Source organism: Panthera onca, chromosome D1 (genome assembly GCF_046562875.1).
Source record: "Panthera onca isolate mPanOnc1 chromosome D1, mPanOnc1 haplotype 2, whole genome shotgun sequence".
In the NCBI taxonomy this organism is placed as follows: Eukaryota; Metazoa; Chordata; class Mammalia; order Carnivora; family Felidae; genus Panthera; species Panthera onca.
Window position 1 is genome coordinate 97,537,910 of NC_138348.1, and position 17,503 is coordinate 97,555,412.

The following is a 17,503-nucleotide window of genomic DNA, read 5'->3' on the forward strand; positions in this document are numbered from 1 at the left end:
CGCTGTAAGATGAACTGGAGAAGACAGTCTGCTTCAAGTAGGTTGGAACAGACCAGATAAGAGGTAATGAGAGCCTGATGAAAGAGAACAGGGAGGGATCCATTTCACTAAATGGAGAGTATGCCGATCTCAACTTTTCCCCATTTGCTTGCGATTATCGAAACGTTTTCTCCTTCTTCCTCTTCTCTCACTCCTCCTCCTCCTCCTTTCTTCTTTCTTCTTCTAAGTTTTACTTATTTAAGTAATCTCTACACCCAATGTGGGGTTCAAACGCACAACCCTGAGAACTTCCAGGGCACCTTCGTGGCTCGGTCAGTTAAGCATCTAACTCTTGATTTCAGCTCAGGTCATGAACTCACTGTTCATGAGATCGAGCCCCTCATCAGGTTCTGCACTCTCTACCTCTCTTTCTGCCCTTCCCCTCCCCGCCTTCTCTCTCAAAATAAACATTAAAAAAAAAAAAAGAGTTATATACTCTTCCGACTGAGACATCCAGCTGCCCCTCTTCTTGTTCTAGTATCTGAATTTGGAACTACCTTCTTGCTGTCACCATTTTCCAGGAAAGAACAGAGTATTAAAAGGCTTCAGGGGTCTAAAGGCTGAGGCGATAAGGAAAGGTGCCAGTTCTTTCTAGGAGCCTTTATCCGAGGGTGACTGATGGTCCAGGTTCAAGCTTCATTACCTAGGATTACATTTACTAATTTAGGTATTTTTGGCCATAATACTTGTTCTACCAGATCAGATAATGGTCAACAGTGGTATCTCCCCCCACCCCACCCGCCCCCCCCCCCCCCACAAAAGTTCTGGGCTATAAGGGAGAACAGGAACAGGAAGCTCTCCACCAATTTATTTGAATAATAATGACAATAATTATGTTTATAATCACAATAATAGCAGACAACACTTATTAATGTACCGGGCATTGTTCCAAGCACTTTACAAATATTAACTAGTCAATTCTCACAGCCCTTTGAGGTGGCTGCTATTGTCATCCCCATTTAATAGGGGAGAAACTAAAACACAGAGCAATTCAAGGAACTTGCTCAAGGTGACATGATTAGTAGGAGGTAGATTTGAGTATGAACCCAGGCAGTATGGCTCTGCACTTGACTAGAAGCCCCTACAGACGTGTACTGTATTATTCGGCATTCACAGCTCACAGCTCCTAACATCAATAAAGGGCACTAGAAATTATTTAGAGGTAAAAAAAAAAAGGGAATTTCATTTTCAAAAATCTTAATTTCCCATTAGGTACTAGGCACAGTGTTAGTCATGGGCATATAGAGAAAAAGAGACAGACTCAACTACAGGGAGCTCCCCACAGTCTAGAAGCAGAAGAGTCAGCAAATGCAGTACGTGAGATATGAGAGGCACACCGAGAGTGTGTGGGAAGGAGAGGCACTGAGCCACGAAACCTGGGGGGCTCAGGGCAGGATTCCTCATTTGAGTCCTGCAACTAAACTCATTCTCTGAGTTGCACCAAAAGGCCTTAGTATTATTCCAGCCCACGGTGGGGCCCACCAGTCTTGAGTCAACAAAAAATTGAAGTGTGAAAATTTGAAAAGGAGCAGGAGCAATTCTTCTCTTTCTTTCCCCCTGGACAACGGCTGGGTTTTGCCCTTCGATTCTCTTGTGCCTAATTAGCCGCTGAAGGAGCTAACCAAGCTTTGGTTGAACTTCACTGGGATTTCAGGGAATCACGTGGCTGTGAGAGGCAAATCAGTGCCTGCTTCCAAAGGGTTGGCTCTGCTGAACAATTGTCCGAGACAATGGACAATGGAAGCTACTGGAGGCTGAGAAGTTAGGCTACAATTCTGTATTTCTTTCATAAAAAAGTATGGTCAAATAGAGAGCAAAGAAAGAAACCCCCATAAATGGAGTCAACTGATCTTTGACAAAGGAGCCAAGGCAATACAGTGGAGAAAAAATGGTGCCTTTAACACACGGTACTGGAACTATTAAACATCCACATGCAAAAAAAAAGGCAACTGGACACCGACCTCACACCCTTCACAAAAATGAACTCAACATGGATCACAGACACACCTGTAAAATGCAAAACTATAAAATTTCAGGAAGGTGACACTTAGGTGAAGAAAACCTAAATGCCCCTGGGTATGGTGCTGCCTCTTTAGATACAACAACAAAGACACAACCCAGGACAGAAATAATGGGTAAGCTGGACTTCATTAAAATTGAAGTCTTCTGCTCTGCAAAAGACAAATATCAAGAGAATTAGAAGACAAGCCACAAACTGGGAGAAAATATTTGCAAAAGACACAGCTGATAAATGGCTGCTATCCAAAAGATACAAAGAGCTCCTAAAATTCAACAATAAGAAAACAACCTGATGAAAAAGTCGGCCAAAGGCCTTGCTAGACCCCTCACCAAAGAAGACATACACATGCAGATAAGTGCATGAAAAGCTGCTCCACACCCTATGTCCTCAGGAAAATGCAGATTAAGATAACTGAGATACTATTACACGCCTATTTGAATGACCAAGATCCAGAATGCTTGACAAAACCTTGCTGGCAAGGATGTGGAGCCACAGGAACTCTCGCACATTGGTGGAAATGCAAAATGGTACAGCCACGTTCTGTTGGGAGGCAGGGTGGAGGTTTCTTACAAGACTAAATGTACTTTTACCATATGATCCAGCAATCATGTTCCCTGGCATTTACCCAAAGGAATTGAAAACTTCTGTCCACACCATGACCCCTGCACACAGATGTTTAGAAAAGCTCTATTCATATTTAAAAAAAAAATTTTTTTTTTTTAAAATAATGTTTACTTATTTTTGAGAGAGAGAAAGAGTGCAAGTAGGGGAGGGGGACAGGGAGACAGAGGATCTGAAGCAGGTTCTGAGCTGTCAGCACAGAACCCGACACAGGGCTTGAACTCATGAACCGTGAGATCATGAATTGAGCTGAATTGACGCTTAACCGACTGAGCCACCCAGGCGCCCCCCAGCTCTCTTTATAATTGCCAAAACTTGGAAGCAACCAAGATGTCCTTTGGTGGAGGATAAACAAACTGTGGTGTATCCAGACAACGGAATATTATTTATTCAGTGCTAAAAGGAAATGAAGAGATGGAGGAAGTTTAAATGCACACCGCTAAGTGAAAGAAGCCAATCTGGAAAGGGTATGTGCTATGATTCCAACTATATGACCTTCTGGAAAATGCAAAGCTATTAGAGATGGAAAAAGATCAGTGGTTGCAAGGGTGTAGGGAGCAGAGAGGTGAAAAGGTAGAGCACAGAGAATCAGGGCCGTGCAAATACCCTTTATATTACAATGGTGGGTATGTATCATATTTTTGTCCAAACCTGTAGCATGTGCAACACCAAGAGTGAGCTCTAAGATGAACTGTGAACTTTGTGTGATTATTATGGGTCAATGTAGGTTCATTCTTGGTTTAAAAAAAAAAAAAAACTTTCTGGTGAGTGATGTTCACAATGGGGGAGGCTATGCATGTGAGGGGGCAGGGGTATGTGGGAAATCTCTGTACCTAAATCTAAAACTGCTCTAAAAAAAAAAAATAAAGTTTTTTTAAAACGTGAAATGGATGAAAACCATCAGTGTGGACAGCGCAGGATATCGGCTTTCAGCACTTACCTGAACAAGATGTCACGGTAGCCAGGATTGCTACAGAAAGGGTTGGCTCTGGCACCCACGAGTATACAAAGAGTATATACATGCCTGCGTGTGTATGCACACTTTTGTACACATGGGCTGGTGGGTGGCAGAATGGTCCTTTCATACACTTAAATCAGCGCCGAAGGCTCCTCTTGCTGTCTCTTTGCTGCATACGTAGCCGCTTCCAACCGGATCTTTTCTTGAGACCGTAACTACTACCAATAGGCTTTCTTCTCCAGCTTCGTGTCGTGAAAGATTAGTCTTACTCTAAGGCCCATTCCAACATCAGAAACAGTTAAGTCTTGATTATTTACATATAGGTTCCCCACTTGGATATTATTTGCAACAAATGTTTCATCCCAATCTTGGTTTTTCCCCATCAGCCATTACAGTTTTGAAGGGCTTCCCTTTCACACGGGTCAGTGTCAACCTTGGGAATGATAACGATTGAAATTTTTATTAACCTCGGAAAAACCACTAGGAGAGCTTGCTTGCCCCTCAAGCCCCTCACCAAAAGTCACAGCGCATTTCCAAAGCCACCTATATTTGTTGAATTATGCTTCGTTTTTCACATCTAGTGCTTTCCATTGTGGATATTGAATAACTGACCTTCAGGATCTCTGGGATATGAGCCTCCTCAGCCTCTGCCTCCACCTCTTAAGTCTGAATGACTTGGCCTTAAAACTCCCCCTTTCTATCCTCCCCCTTCCAAAATGAGGCAACCAGCCTCCTCCTACTCTGTCAGAAAGAGTAAGAGCTCTGAACTCTTCAAAGCCCTGTATTAATGTAGATCGTCTTTAGCAGCAGGTCTGGGGAGTAACAGACTTAATGCACCAACTGGCAACATTTTCCCCATCCCATTTTTTGTAAGTAATCTCTACGCCCAGCGTGGGGCTTGAACTCATGTCCCTGAGATCAAGAGTTGCCTGCTCCACTTACTGAGCCAGCCAAGTGCTCCCCCATCCCATTGCACTATACACACTCCTATCTCCCTCAACAAAAGACACAGAACAATAATCTAAACCTCTTCTTATCAGCAGTGGAATCATTTATATCATAACTATACAAATTTATTTAGGAACAGAGAGATTCCTTTGAATCTCAACATTTTCTTGGATATACAGTCTTTAAAAAAAAAAAAAAAAGTTACCATCTCTGCAATGGCTTCATGTTACATCTCTACACACTGGCCCACAAAGAAGGAGACTAGAGATAATGTTCCCGAAAAGTCAACAAAGATTCCCAGCCCATGTGGGAACTCTTGTGGAAGCTAGCACAGTATTTCACACTTTGGCATTTTTTTTCCTTTCTTTTTCTTTTTTTTTTTTTAAAAAGAAGATAAAATATTACAGAGATATCTTCAAAATTCACACCTGAGTTAAACATTTTGTTGGAAAATTCCACGTTAAGGAGAGAACGTCATTGCAAAAACTGGAGAGGGCTATATACAGGTATTTTGCCAACATAACTCTTACGTATTTGCTTTTGTGTCCTTTCTTCTGCAGCCGGGGTGGGGGGGGGGGGGAGGGAGAAAGGGGACCCAGGTAAGGACAGGGAGGGAGAGAAGGAGTAAGCACTCCTGAGCTCCGGGGCAGGTCTAGCAAACAAAAGAGCACCTGTGGGCAGAGAAACATGCCCCGGGGGGCTGAGGGTGGCTCAGCCTTCTGTAAAGAAGAGAGAACCTGGAGAAGGCAATCACGACTGGATCTTGGTTCTAGAAAGGGGGGCTAAAGAGAAAATGGGGTGAAATGAAGATTCAGTCAGAAAAGTTTGCTGAACGGAGAAAACATCAAGTCTTTGGTGGAGACATCAGATTCAAATCTTTTCACAGATTTTAGAATCGGTTCAGAGGCGGAGGCTAAGTTCAGAGTCAAAACCATCATCTCTCCTTCCGGTTGTTTGGCACACCAGGCAAACGTCTGTCCCCGAGAGGCCCACGGATGCATTGGGAAATCGTGGCAAGATGTCCTTTCTCCGAGAGACTACTGCCACAGTGAAGCCGTCTGAGATATTTAGAACTAGGAGACAGGAGCACGGGGAAGGAAGGTGAAAACGGTAAACAGCGAGGAGGGGCATATGTTTCAAGAACACTAGGAGTCCGCACATGTTTCAATCACAGTTTAGATCTCTGGGGGCCCTCGCTCCTGAAGAAGCAAGAGTTTGGGTTGACAGTGGGGATTCTCTTTCACTCTTCTGACCGTAATCTGTCCATACACAGAAGGCGTGATTCCCTTCCTTCCAGTGGGGAATACAGGGCCAGGTGGATTAGGAGAAACTTTTTGGTCTCAGTGGAGGTAGGTGGGATGATTCCATCGGTACCAAGATCTGGAAGGAAGGAAGGAAAAAAAACGAGTCAATGCTAAAAGGTGCTAATGTGACTGAGGGAAGACGCAAATGGGCAGTGACTGCTAACAGGTGTAGGGTTTCTCTCCGGGGCGATGAAAACGTTCTGGAATTAGATTATGGTGATGGTTATGCCACATTGTGACTACACTAACACGCACTGGATTCTACCTTCAGGGGTAAATTGTAGGGTATGTGAATTCTAGCTCAAAACACAGTAAAACATGTACATTATATGGTTTTTTTCGCCCCCCCTTTTTTTTTGGCAGGGGTGGTTGAGGAGCTCCAGAAGTTTGGTGTATGCAACAGTTATCGGTCAGTAAGACCTCGCTGCCTTGTGGAATGGCCTGGGTTTGGACAAGTGGATTCATTTCTTCCGACGAGGTACTGCCTAACTTTCAAATCTCTGCTGTGCTCTGAATCCGTGAGCCATCTCTCAAAGCACCTGCTCTGAGAATACTTTTTGGAGCAGACTCTTTGGTCCCAGGGGCGGCTTACCTCGCTGCATGCCAGGTGGGAACCCGAGATGGGGGCGGGGGCAGGGAGGCAATACTTCCCTCTGTCATTGTGTCAGCCACACTGACAGCTCCCGCTCACGTCAGAACGCCCCAAGAGCAGGGTTCCCGGCAGGGAGTGGAGAACCCCTAAGCCCACTGAAGGACCTGGCCCTTCCTTCCAGGAGTGTTTAGAAATTTCCACCCTCCCAGTGAGGATGGAAATATTGGCTTTGTTGACATCAGCCTCTTGCCAGGACTGCTGGCTGGCCGAAGCTTCTCTTTTAAAGCCCGCTCCCTAGGGATCCGGTCCAGCCTGGCTGTCCACTCTGTCCCCGTCCTGCCACCCCAACTCTCTTCTCCGAGAAAGTGGCAGGCTTCCTGCCCCGAAGGATTGACCCAGCTTCTTGCATGGTCCCTTGATCCTGCTGGAATGTCTCGGTATTCTCTCCTCCACCTTACCCCGAAGAGTTAAAACCGGAGGCGCTCATTGCCGCTTTGGAGTTATTTTGAGATGCAGTGGGGCTGTTGGCGTGGAGTCCGGAGCCGGGAGACGAAGGCCCGCTGTTGTTCCCAGGGGAACAGGATGACGTTACTGAGGACGAAGAGAGGCCAAAACAAGGGGAAAATAATGCTGCTGGGTCCCGGGACCTCGTGACCTGGCCCTTCAGACATGTATCCCCAAAGAACTCCCGCCCTCTCCCTACCTCCCACCCATCGGCCCACCTCCTGCCTTGTCTGCATCAACACCGGGCCCCAGAGGGACTCTCATCATAAATGCTCTTTGCAGCGCAGGCCCTGGAGAGCGGCATGGCTGGTTCTGCGGGTCTGAGAATTGCCAAATGCAAAAGGACAGATGCCAAAATCATCCTACCCCGGGACACACCCTGGGCTGGGCGTATGTAGCCCCAGACTGCGAGGAGGCGGGAGGGGGAAAGGAACAAGAAGGCTCGGAAAGGAGGAGGGGAGGAAAGCGAGAAAAGGGAATAGGGGAGGAAAGAGCATCTGAGGCCACAATTAAAGGTCACCGGCCCCTCTCGTGTTTCTGTCTCCACAGAAAGACGCCCGTGTATCTCCTAGAAAGAGTACAGCCAGGGGACAGGCTTGGATCCTCATTTTTGGGTTTCCCTAACAACGTCCCGTGAATAAGGGGACAGATATCTTGCCATCCAAGCAAGCCAAGATACTTTGACGAGTGGGGAGCAGTGCTATTGATTGTGTCCAGACAAGAGGCAGACGCTGGGGCTGTCCTGGGCATATGCAGACGTATGGTCACCCTGCTAGTTCTTTGGAAGGCTGTAGGTACTTTTTGAAAAATAGAGTTCTGCAGAAAACTGGTTTGGAAAACCCTGCCTTCTATACAGCTCCTTCAGGGATGTGAAATGCACTCTGGTACTGAGAAAGTATGGCAGCAGAAGCAGAAAGCAAACGCTCATTTTAAACTTGGCCTCTTCAGCACTTCCCAAACTTAGGTGGTCACGGAACCCTTCTTCTCCTGGCAGAGATTTTAATAGCCATTGAAATACATTTAAGGAAGGCTGACTTAGTCACCTTTCAGGTCTCCCATCCCATTATTTAAAGGAATTCTGGAGTTCTTCAGAAACCCCATTGTAAAGCTCACCTGTTCCAGGCATGGTGCTGTGGACAGGAGGGACAGAGAGGGGGCCCAGAGACCCAGAGGGAGAGACCTGAAAGGCAACAGAGGTTTGTAAATGTCTTGTGTCTGCTCCCTTCTCCAGTCTTGGCTGCTTCTCCCAGGGTGCTGGGCCCCAGAACGCAGATAGCAGGACTCAGCTTCCTGGCTGCTTGCCTAGTTCCAAACCTCCGCTCTGTCCCCCGCTTCCAGAAGAGGGCCTCTGGACCACGTACAGCATCGGCTCCAGTTCTGCAGACCCCGGGGCCCTGCCCTCCCTGCTGTGCCCCCTGGCAAGGCTTCTTCGGCACTGCCAGGATGAAGCTCGCGTACCGAGGGCTTGGCCCCTGTCGTGGCAGATGCTGTCAGTTGGCTACGGCACCTCGTTCTTTTCTTCCATGAGATCCCTTTGCTCGGTGCAGCAGAGCCCAGCCCTAACAACCTGTTTCAGGCTTCCTGGCCCGGTGTCTGAGCGGACCGCCCACTCTCCAGAGAAAACTGGAGGGGCTAAACTTTCATTTTGCCCTGAAGACCTCCCAGCATTACCGACTCTGAGATTGGGAAGGGACTTAAGGTCATTTAGTTCGAACCTCCTTACTCTTCAGGACTCTCCCCCTTAAGAATCACTGCCTTAGCACGACCTAGAACAAGTTGTAATAGAAAGAATGGGCTTCGGGGCCCAACAGATCTGGGGGTGAGAACGTGGCTCCATCGTAACTATCCACGTGACTTTGGGCGAGTTACCTAACCCCGCTGAGATTTGGTTTTCTCATCCGTGAAATAGAGGTAATACCTCCCTTATATTTCCTTTTAATTAAGATTTAATAAGATAATGTCCATAAAGCTTCCAAGTCAATGCCTGGCAAAGAGTGCCAGGCTTGTTAAGCGTCCGTTCCCTTCCCCCCTGAAGGAAGCTGTCAACTGTCTCTGGACACGGGTCACCTCTTCATTTGAGCTGAAATCTGCATACCTTGCCTTCCCTTTATTCTCCTCTTGCCGACAGGGGAAGCTCCAATCGATGTTCCCAAAGGACGTTGGAAGGAAGTTCTCAGGGAGCTGTGATTTGATATCCCTCCCCTCCCCAGCTCAGATCCTCTCATCCCAACAGGATGTGGCATGTATTCATTTCCCAATTAATCAGCTACGGTTCTGCTGTCTTCATTTACCTGCCTTTTTACAATGAGCCTCCTCAGTAGGGCAGGGGGCCCACGAAGGGTGGAGGCAGGTGTGAGGCCTCCTGGTAAGAGATGTTATCAATGATTTCTCTCCCTCTTCTCCTCTCCTCCCTACTGCCACACCCAAGACATTTGTTGTTGTTTTAAAATAAATAATGTGTTTAGTCACTGTGACCAGCTTCTTCTGTTTCCTTCTGGAGGCAGGCTATGCATATGCAAGCAGACGTATATATGGTTCCCCCTTTTTAGTTTTTTTATATAAATGCTAGCATTCAGCCCACACTGGTTTGCACCACTTTGTTTTGCTTTTTGTTTTTGGTTTTTTTTTTTTTTTTTTTGCTTAACTGTATATCCTGGAGATCACTTCATATCAGAAGCGGAAGAAACTATGTCCTAGTCCCAAGGAGACTGTGCCAATGAGACCTGAGGAGAAGATAGGATCAGAACATGCTCTCTCTCGGCTGCCTCTGTAACATCACAAGCATTAATGTAATTATTTATTTAACATCTTTTCCCCCCCGCTAGGCTGTAGTCTTCCCAAGGGCAGGATGATGTCTGTTCAGGTCTACCGACTACAGTGCCTAGGACTTTGTAGGTGCTCAGTAAGTAAGTGTGGAACGAATGATGAGAACGAATCAGGCTCCTTCCTGGCTCCTCCATGCCTCCCACTGCTTTTCTCCATGTGGGTGTCTTGAATTGGGCTTGGACCAAAGCGAGAACCTACCTCCCAAAGCCCCATGTTTAAAGATTCCGATGCTCTTATGACATGGTTCCATTTCTTTGACACGCCTGACATAATCTAGCCCCCGCCTACCCCTCCAGCCTCCTCATTCACACTCATTCACTCCCTGGGTTCCAGCCCATGCCAGCTTTCTATGCTTCCTCCTTTCCACCCATCCCAGCCTCAGGGCCTTTGCATACACTCTTTCCTCTGCCTCGAATATTCTTCCCTATGCTCTGTCCTCCCTGTGCACCCTCGACCCCCATTAACATCTACTCATTCTGCTGCTGCCAGTTTGAGCATCCTTCCTCCAAGAAGCCCCTGACACTGGGACTAGGTTAGGGCCCTCTAAATCACCCTCCGTCTCTTCTAGAGATTCCATCACAAAGAGCATTTGCTTAGTGTCTATTTTCCCTGCTGGGACCGTAAGCAGGGATCATACGGGTCCTGTGCACCACCATATCCCAGTTCCAAACATATGGTGGCTGCTCAATAAATATTTAAGAAAAGAATGATGACTGAATATCCCTTGCCTCCAACTTAACGTTTTCATTGCTTTCTCACAGCCTGCAGGGTAATTTAGTACCTGTGGCCCGTCGTGAGCCAGCCCTCATCAACCTCTCTTAGTCCCTAAACCTTAGCTTCAGTCAGATGGCAATGTTGTGATTCCCCGAATGCAGCACATCGTTTCATAATCCCATGCCTTCTCACAGATGGTTCCTCCCGCCTGGTATGGCGCTCTTGCTAATTCCTAATGTGTTTGAAGAACAAATTAGGGGTCAGCGCTCCCAGCCTCCATTCGGATTGGAGTGTCTCTCGTCGTCGGTGTTTGTCTGTGTTCCCGGAGCACTCCTACAGGGCTTCTCACATCTCCTTCACTGCAATCTCTTGCCTCTTCTGGCTCCTCCTTAGTTTCCTGCCTGGATCCTTTTCCTTTACCTGTCCCTCACCTGCTGGTGTTCCCCAGGGTTAAGACTAGACTTTTCTCTTGGCTCTGTTGTGCAAACAGCATAGCTGAGCTCCTCCTCCCCTAGGATTTCAGCCACCAATTTATGCTTATGACTCCCTGACCTACGTCTCCATCCCGGCCTTCTCTCCTGACCTCCAGACCCATCAATGCAAGTGCCCAAGGACGGCCCCACGTGGGTGTCCCACAGGCCTCACTGGACCTTATAATAATGTAAAGAATGGAAATCGTCACCTTTTCCTGCTCCCGAATCCGCTCCTCCACCTGTGTCTGACTGTCCCATCAGTGGAGCAGCCACTGGCCCCATCAGCCCAACAACCTGAATGCTGACAGTCAGCCCAGAGTATTGTCTTTCCTTCGTCATTTCCCTGCCGCCATCTGATTTCCGATTCATAACCCAAGACCCCAAAATTCCACCTTCTCATTGTCCCTTGACTCTCTCCCTTCCCCTCGTTCTTAGTCCCTAGCTTTGCTTCAGCCCTCATTGTTTCTTTCCTGGGTAACTGCAGCCACATCCTACCTGGTTTCCCCGCGACCAGTCTCATGTCTCTCAAACCACCCTTTATACTGCACTCAGAGTGATCATTCTGAAAAGCAAATCTGATGGTGTCAGTGGCCTGCTCAACATCCTTCGGTGACTTCTCCCAGCCGTCTCCTTAGCGTTGTACCAGAGTCCCCCCAGTCTGGCCCTTGCTGGTCTGTCCAGCCTCATCGTTCAACATCCCTCCGCAGGGACCACCTGGGAACATGCCATACACTCTCCCTGCTCCCTGCTACTGTTCTTATACTTTCCCCCCAGGAGAACTCCACCCCACACCTATTTGCCTCTTCACTCCTTTTCCTTTTAGACTCAGCTCAGGTATTAATTATCTCCTTGGGGGAGTCTTCTCTAACCACCACCTTGGCAAGGCTTTGTTAGCCGCAACTCCTAAATTCTCCTAGAGAAATTATGATGTTGTTTATCATTTGTTTCTTTGTCTGTCTCCTCTGCTAGATGGTGAGATCCTCTGGGACAGGGGACAGATATTATTTATTTGTGTATCCCCAGCACTCTGCGCAAAGGTCACTCTATGGCAGATGGCCAAGGAATGTTTGGTGAAAGAATGAACAATGGTGTCGTTTTTATGAAACAGCTGTGTTCCACCCCAGACAAGGCTGAATCTCACCCATCCTTGAGGGCCAAAAGATTTGAGGACAGTGGCATTGCCCCCAATTCCCTTAACCTTCCAACCATGGCATCCCCAGGGATGGAGGAAGAGAATGTTCCTCCAGACGCTAGCTTTCCCTGGATGCAGAAGGTATTTCCTACTCCCCAAACTTCCACGTTATTCCCGGCCCTGACTTTTCCCCCTGACCACCAAAATCAGACACACAACTGTCCACATCACACTTCCTCTCGGGTCCTTAGGAGGCATGTCCAGCTTAATCTGGCCAGCTCCAAATTCTTAGTCTTTTTCCCCCTCATACCTGTATCTCTGGCTTTCTTCATCATCTTAAAAAAAAAAAAAAAATGGCAGCGCCTTCCAACAAGTCGTTCACGCCAAAACCCTTAAACTCATCTTGGCCTCATTTCTCACACTCCTTATCTGAGCTCTCAGCACATCTCGTTGGCTCCACGGTTGAAGTATATTCAGAATCCAACCACTTCTTGTCACCGTCCTGGCTACCACCCTCCCCTAAGCTTCCTCTACTCTCAGCCTGGTTATTGTAGTTCTCCTCACTGGTGTCCCTTTGCCACGTAGATTATTCTCCACCTCAGTCAGTTTAGGCTTCTCCACTCACAGCTCTCCAGTGTCTTATTTCATACAAACCCAAAGCCAGGGTCCTTTAGTGACCTCCATGACCTTGGGTGGTCTGCTCTCTGTTATGTCTCTGATTTCCCCTCCTATTCTCGCCTCCTTCCTCACTCTGCCCCAGCCATACTGGCTTCCTTCTGTTCCTCAAACATGCCAAGTCTTTTTTACTTGCTGGTCCCTCTGCCTGGAACACTCTTTCTTCTAGATACTTCATCTATTTCCAACACTTTGGGCTCCACTCAAATGTCACCTTCCCAGGGAGGTCCTCTCTGACCTATTAAAAAAGCATCTCTTCATAATTACGTTCATTCCCCTTACCCTTCTTTATTCTCCTTTATATTATGTTTATTTCACATATGCCATCTATTTGCCTATTTATTGTATGCCCCTCTCAACTCCCGACGGCCATCTTCCCCCGGATGGAGAAGACTCTTCACCTTCCAGGCACCATTCCTGTTCCTGCCCCCTCCCCCCCCCACCCCCCCATGCTTGGCGGGCAGCTTGGTTCTTGGCCACTTACCAAGCGGGAGTTGTAGATGGGAGATTTGATGGGTGTGGTCACAGGGCAGTTGATTCGCTTCTCCTTCTGACGTCGATTGCAGAACCAGACTCTCACCACCTCCTTCTCCATGGACAACTGCTCTGCAATCATGGAGATCTCTTCTGAGCTGGGTTTGGGGTTCTGCGGAGACCAAAGGGATAGAGTGTGGTCAGCAGGAAGGGGGAACAGGGTCAAGAATCAGGGGTGGGGGCCAGAGGTTCCAAGGAAACAAGATAGGCCAATGGATGGATCAAAAGCTTTAGAATCAGACCTAGGATGGAATGCTGGCTTTATCATTTACTGTGTAGCTTTAGGAACCTTTCTTAATTAACTTCTCTGAGCCTCAGTCTTATCACGTATGAAGTGAGAACAATAATGTCTACTGTATAGGATTGTTGCGAGGCTAAAATGAGAAACCATGTGCAAACTGCCAAGCCCAGGGCCTGCCACAAAATACAGGATCCATAAATGTAGCTCTCTTCCCTCCCTTCTTACTTCAGGAGAAGTTCTGAAAGGAGAAGTCCTTTGACATGTGTGTGGGACGCGCAGAATCCCGAACCCCATGTTTCGCCACACAACCTGATAACCTTTTCTTGTGTTATTGCTTCCTGTCCCACCTCAAAATAGGAAAAGATAAACTAAAGCATGTGGATCCAAGACTGTGGAGACATATATATTCAGCACTTTCTTGTTCCAACCCCTCCCTGCACCCAATCTTTGATCTCAGCCCCTTTCCCTCCTTCCTACACACCCCCTCCCTTACTCAGGCTGCTCCCAGAAACCTAATCAGCAGGAAAAGCCAGCTCTTGTCATTCTGCCAGCAGGATGCAGCCATCAAATCCTTGAGCCAGATGCACCAGCGAATGAATTCGCTGGAGCGGGCAGCAGTCTTGGGGGCCTGGGGCCCACAAGATTAAATGAGGCCAAGGGCACATCCTTTAGGGACCTGGGTCGTGTGGATAGAGGCTCTGAAAGCTGGTATCCAAGGGATCCCAATTAGAAGCTGTTTAGACCACACCTGTTTTCCTTCTTCTCTTCCCTAGCTCCCACAGGGCACAAAGCTGGTATTATTATTAGCTTCTACATACTGGCTCAGGAATATGCTTTTGCTACAAGTTCAAACAAATGTATCATATTATATGATCACAAGTATTTAAATGCGTGTGGAGAAAGAAACAGAAGGAAATACATTTAGATGCCATTTGATGGTAGATTTTTTTTTCTTTCTACTTCTCTATATTTTCCTAATTGTTTACAGTGAGCATTTACTACATTGATAATTCTAAAACTACAAATCAATGCATAGAAAGTAAAGAATTTCAGATGGTAACTATACTTGTTATGATGAGCATTTTGTAATGGGTAAAATTGTTGAATCCCTGCTATACACCTGAAACTAATATAATATTGTATGTCAACTAAGGTAAGAAAGAAAGAAAGAAAGAAAGAAAGAAAGAAAGAAAGAAAGAAGAAAGAATTTATATGGAGTGTTCTGGCTTTGCTCCCTTTACCTCCACTGGATACAGAGATCCACCCTCTTCTGGGACTCTATATCCCCCCCTTTTTTTTAATGTTTATTTTTGACAGAGAGAGAGAGAGAGACAGAGTGCAAGCAGGGGTAGGGCAGAGAGAAAGGGAGACACAGAATAAGAAGCAGGCTCCGGGCTCCAGCTGTCAGCACAGAGCCTGCCGTGGGGCTCGAACTCATGGACTGGGAGATCACGACCTGATTCGAAGTTGGATGCTTACCCAGCTGAGGCACCCAGGCGCCCCCCTATATCCCATTCATTAAACCCAAGATGAAGGCGCCCGCTCCCTGGGACACATGGGTGCCTGGAGAGGGTGCCTGGGCTTGCTTTCCGACCCTTTCCCAGGGCAGGTGTGGTACCGAGGGGCCTGAGTGTGTCCGCTCATCCAACTCTGCACATCAGCCCACCCGTTCCCACCCGGAGGAGCCGCTCACGTCTTGAAATCTCTTCTCCAGAGTCAGGCGGATATTGGTCTCGATGCTGGTCCGTTTCTTCCTCTTCCTACCAAACACTTCACTGAGGGTGGGGAAAGAGCTGGGGGTGCTCCCCGAGGGGTCCGATGGAGAGGTTTCTGTCCGGAGGTGGAAAGACAAAGGAAGCTCAGAGAAGAGAATGCATGGCCAGTTGAGGCTCTGTGTCAATGGCCTTGAGATCCACCAACGCTGCCCAGTAGGCTCTGCAGTGGCTCTTTTGGGACCAGCCCCCTCCTCCCGGAAGGGGAACCAGAACAGGCCAAGAACCCTGCTTGTCCTCATTGCTCTGGGCAAAGGTCTTCCGCGACTCCCACGCCAATGCCTCCAGTGTTTGCGGTCACGGTTCAAGGACACTCAGACATCAGCGGCATGTGTGGGTGTGAGTGGGTGCAGGCAGGGCTCCTACAAGGGACTCTCATGAGTCTGTCTTTTACGAGGATGCTTGGATATGGATACTCAGTAAAATGGGAACTGATGTTTTGAGCTAAAAGCAATGGCACTTGGTGGCAGAATGTTGGTGCTGATGTCACTTTCTTTTCAGGGCAAGTGTTGGAGCTGAGGCTGTATGATCGGTGGGCAGACATACCCCACAGGAAGGATTCAGGCATCAGGTAGGGGGGACACACTAGAAACGACCCGTAAGGTCTCTTCCCAAAGATCCTAAGACCCTCTGATCATCTCTGTCACTTCAGTGCTCTGAAGAAAGCTGATGAAGGGACAAGTCGTTGGGGACAGCTTCCTTGACCTTCCATGTTTCCTCGTGGAGGGACTTCTGAGGGGGTGACTGACCCCTTTGTCTGCCCATCCCACCCTTTCCTTCCTCTGCACAGGAAGTACTCATCAACATGTGTCTCCTGACTAGAGCCCAGCCCGGCACCGGCTCTGCTCCTTCCCTCTCTGCCTACACCAGTGGTTCTCAGCTGCGGCGGTTTTGCACCACGACTGCTCCCCCAGGGGACATTTGAGATATCTGGAGACATTTTTGTATGTCTCAACGGGCAGCAGGTGCTGCTGGCACCCAGCGGGTAGAGACCAAGGATGCTGCTAAATGCCCTATAATTCACAGGACAGCCTCTTCCAACCAAGAATTCTCCGGTCCAATGTGTTGATAGTGTCCTGGTAAGAACCCTGTCACCCACCGTTCCCAGACACCAACCTCCTCCATTCAATATTCCAAACATCTTGCCCTTGGCTTGCACCCTTGACCTCCTGGAATGCCTCCCAGGTCACCCGGCTGACAGAATCCTGCGGACCCTGCTCCTGCTGTAGGACTTTCCCCACTAGTCTTGCTCACGGTGACTCCCTGCCCTCTGGAGACCTGCTCGAGGTTAGCCAGATAGAGGGCTTGTGTTGTGACTCTTGCCTTCCCGGCTCCCCCAGGAGATCCTAGAGAACCCATTCCCCTATCTTCCCAACCTAGAAGGGGTCCAGAGAGCAAGGCGAGTAAGTTTGCAGACCCAAACTTTGTCTCTGGTGAGCCGTCCCCAGGCGGCTGGGTGGCCGTAGGGTGGACAACGGAAGGGGGCCAAGTCTTCATGGCCACAGACCTGAAGCCATTTCTTTCAAGGGGCCCTCTCAGCAACGAAGCGGACATTTCCCTCTCCCCTTGTCTGTCTCCTGTATCTTATTTCTCAGGTGGTTCCAGGCCCAGGAGGAGAAGGGGTCTTACACACTGACCGCCTAAAGCCTCAACTCAGACAAGTCACCAGCCCCTTCCCTGCAGAATCCTCTGGGGCACCGTCCACCCTTGAGTCCCTGATGCCTACCTGCATCGTGCAACCATTTCTCCAGCAGTGGCTTGAGCTTGCACATGTTCTTGAAGCTCAGATTGAGGGCCTCAAATCGCGAGATGGTGGTCTGGCTGAAGTCATTACCGTACAGTTTTCCCATCGCCAGCCCCACATCTCCCTGCATGTGGGGACCGAGAGGGAAAAGCCGGAGGGACGGGCTCCTTCTCTTCTTTGCCCACATTCCCCACCATCCTGGCGCCCATCATGCACGGACAGAACCTTCAAGCACCCACCCGTGACCGCGACTCCTTTCCAGGTTTTTTCCCTCTAAGAGGGAGACTTTGGTTCATTTCCCTCCCCAGACTCGGAGTGGGCCGTGCCCATATGCCCAACCCCTTGTCTGGCTCTCATTCCTCCCACCCGTTTCCCAGCAGTGTCCCCCAGTTCCCTCACCAATAGA

At 48.3% G+C, this 17,503-nt stretch overlaps 1 protein-coding gene across 1 annotated transcript in view; it reads right to left on the minus strand.

The window, feature by feature from the left end:
• Window positions 1–4,290: 4,290 nt before the first annotated feature.
• The window catches only part of POU2F3 (POU class 2 homeobox 3), a 79,445-nt gene continuing 66,232 nt past the window's right edge, over window positions 4,291–17,503 (minus strand). Inside the window, exons 8-13 of the mRNA XM_078432847.2 lie at window positions 17,080–17,221; window positions 15,275–15,411; window positions 13,291–13,452; window positions 8,100–8,166; window positions 6,941–7,073; window positions 4,291–5,966 (exon numbers count right to left, since the gene is read on the minus strand). Coding sequence (XP_078288973.2) covers window positions 5,927–5,966; window positions 6,941–7,073; window positions 8,100–8,166; window positions 13,291–13,452; window positions 15,275–15,411; window positions 17,080–17,221 — 681 coding nt within the window. The 3' untranslated portion in view covers window positions 4,291–5,926. The remainder of the gene's footprint in view (window positions 5,967–6,940; window positions 7,074–8,099; window positions 8,167–13,290; window positions 13,453–15,274; window positions 15,412–17,079; window positions 17,222–17,503) is intronic.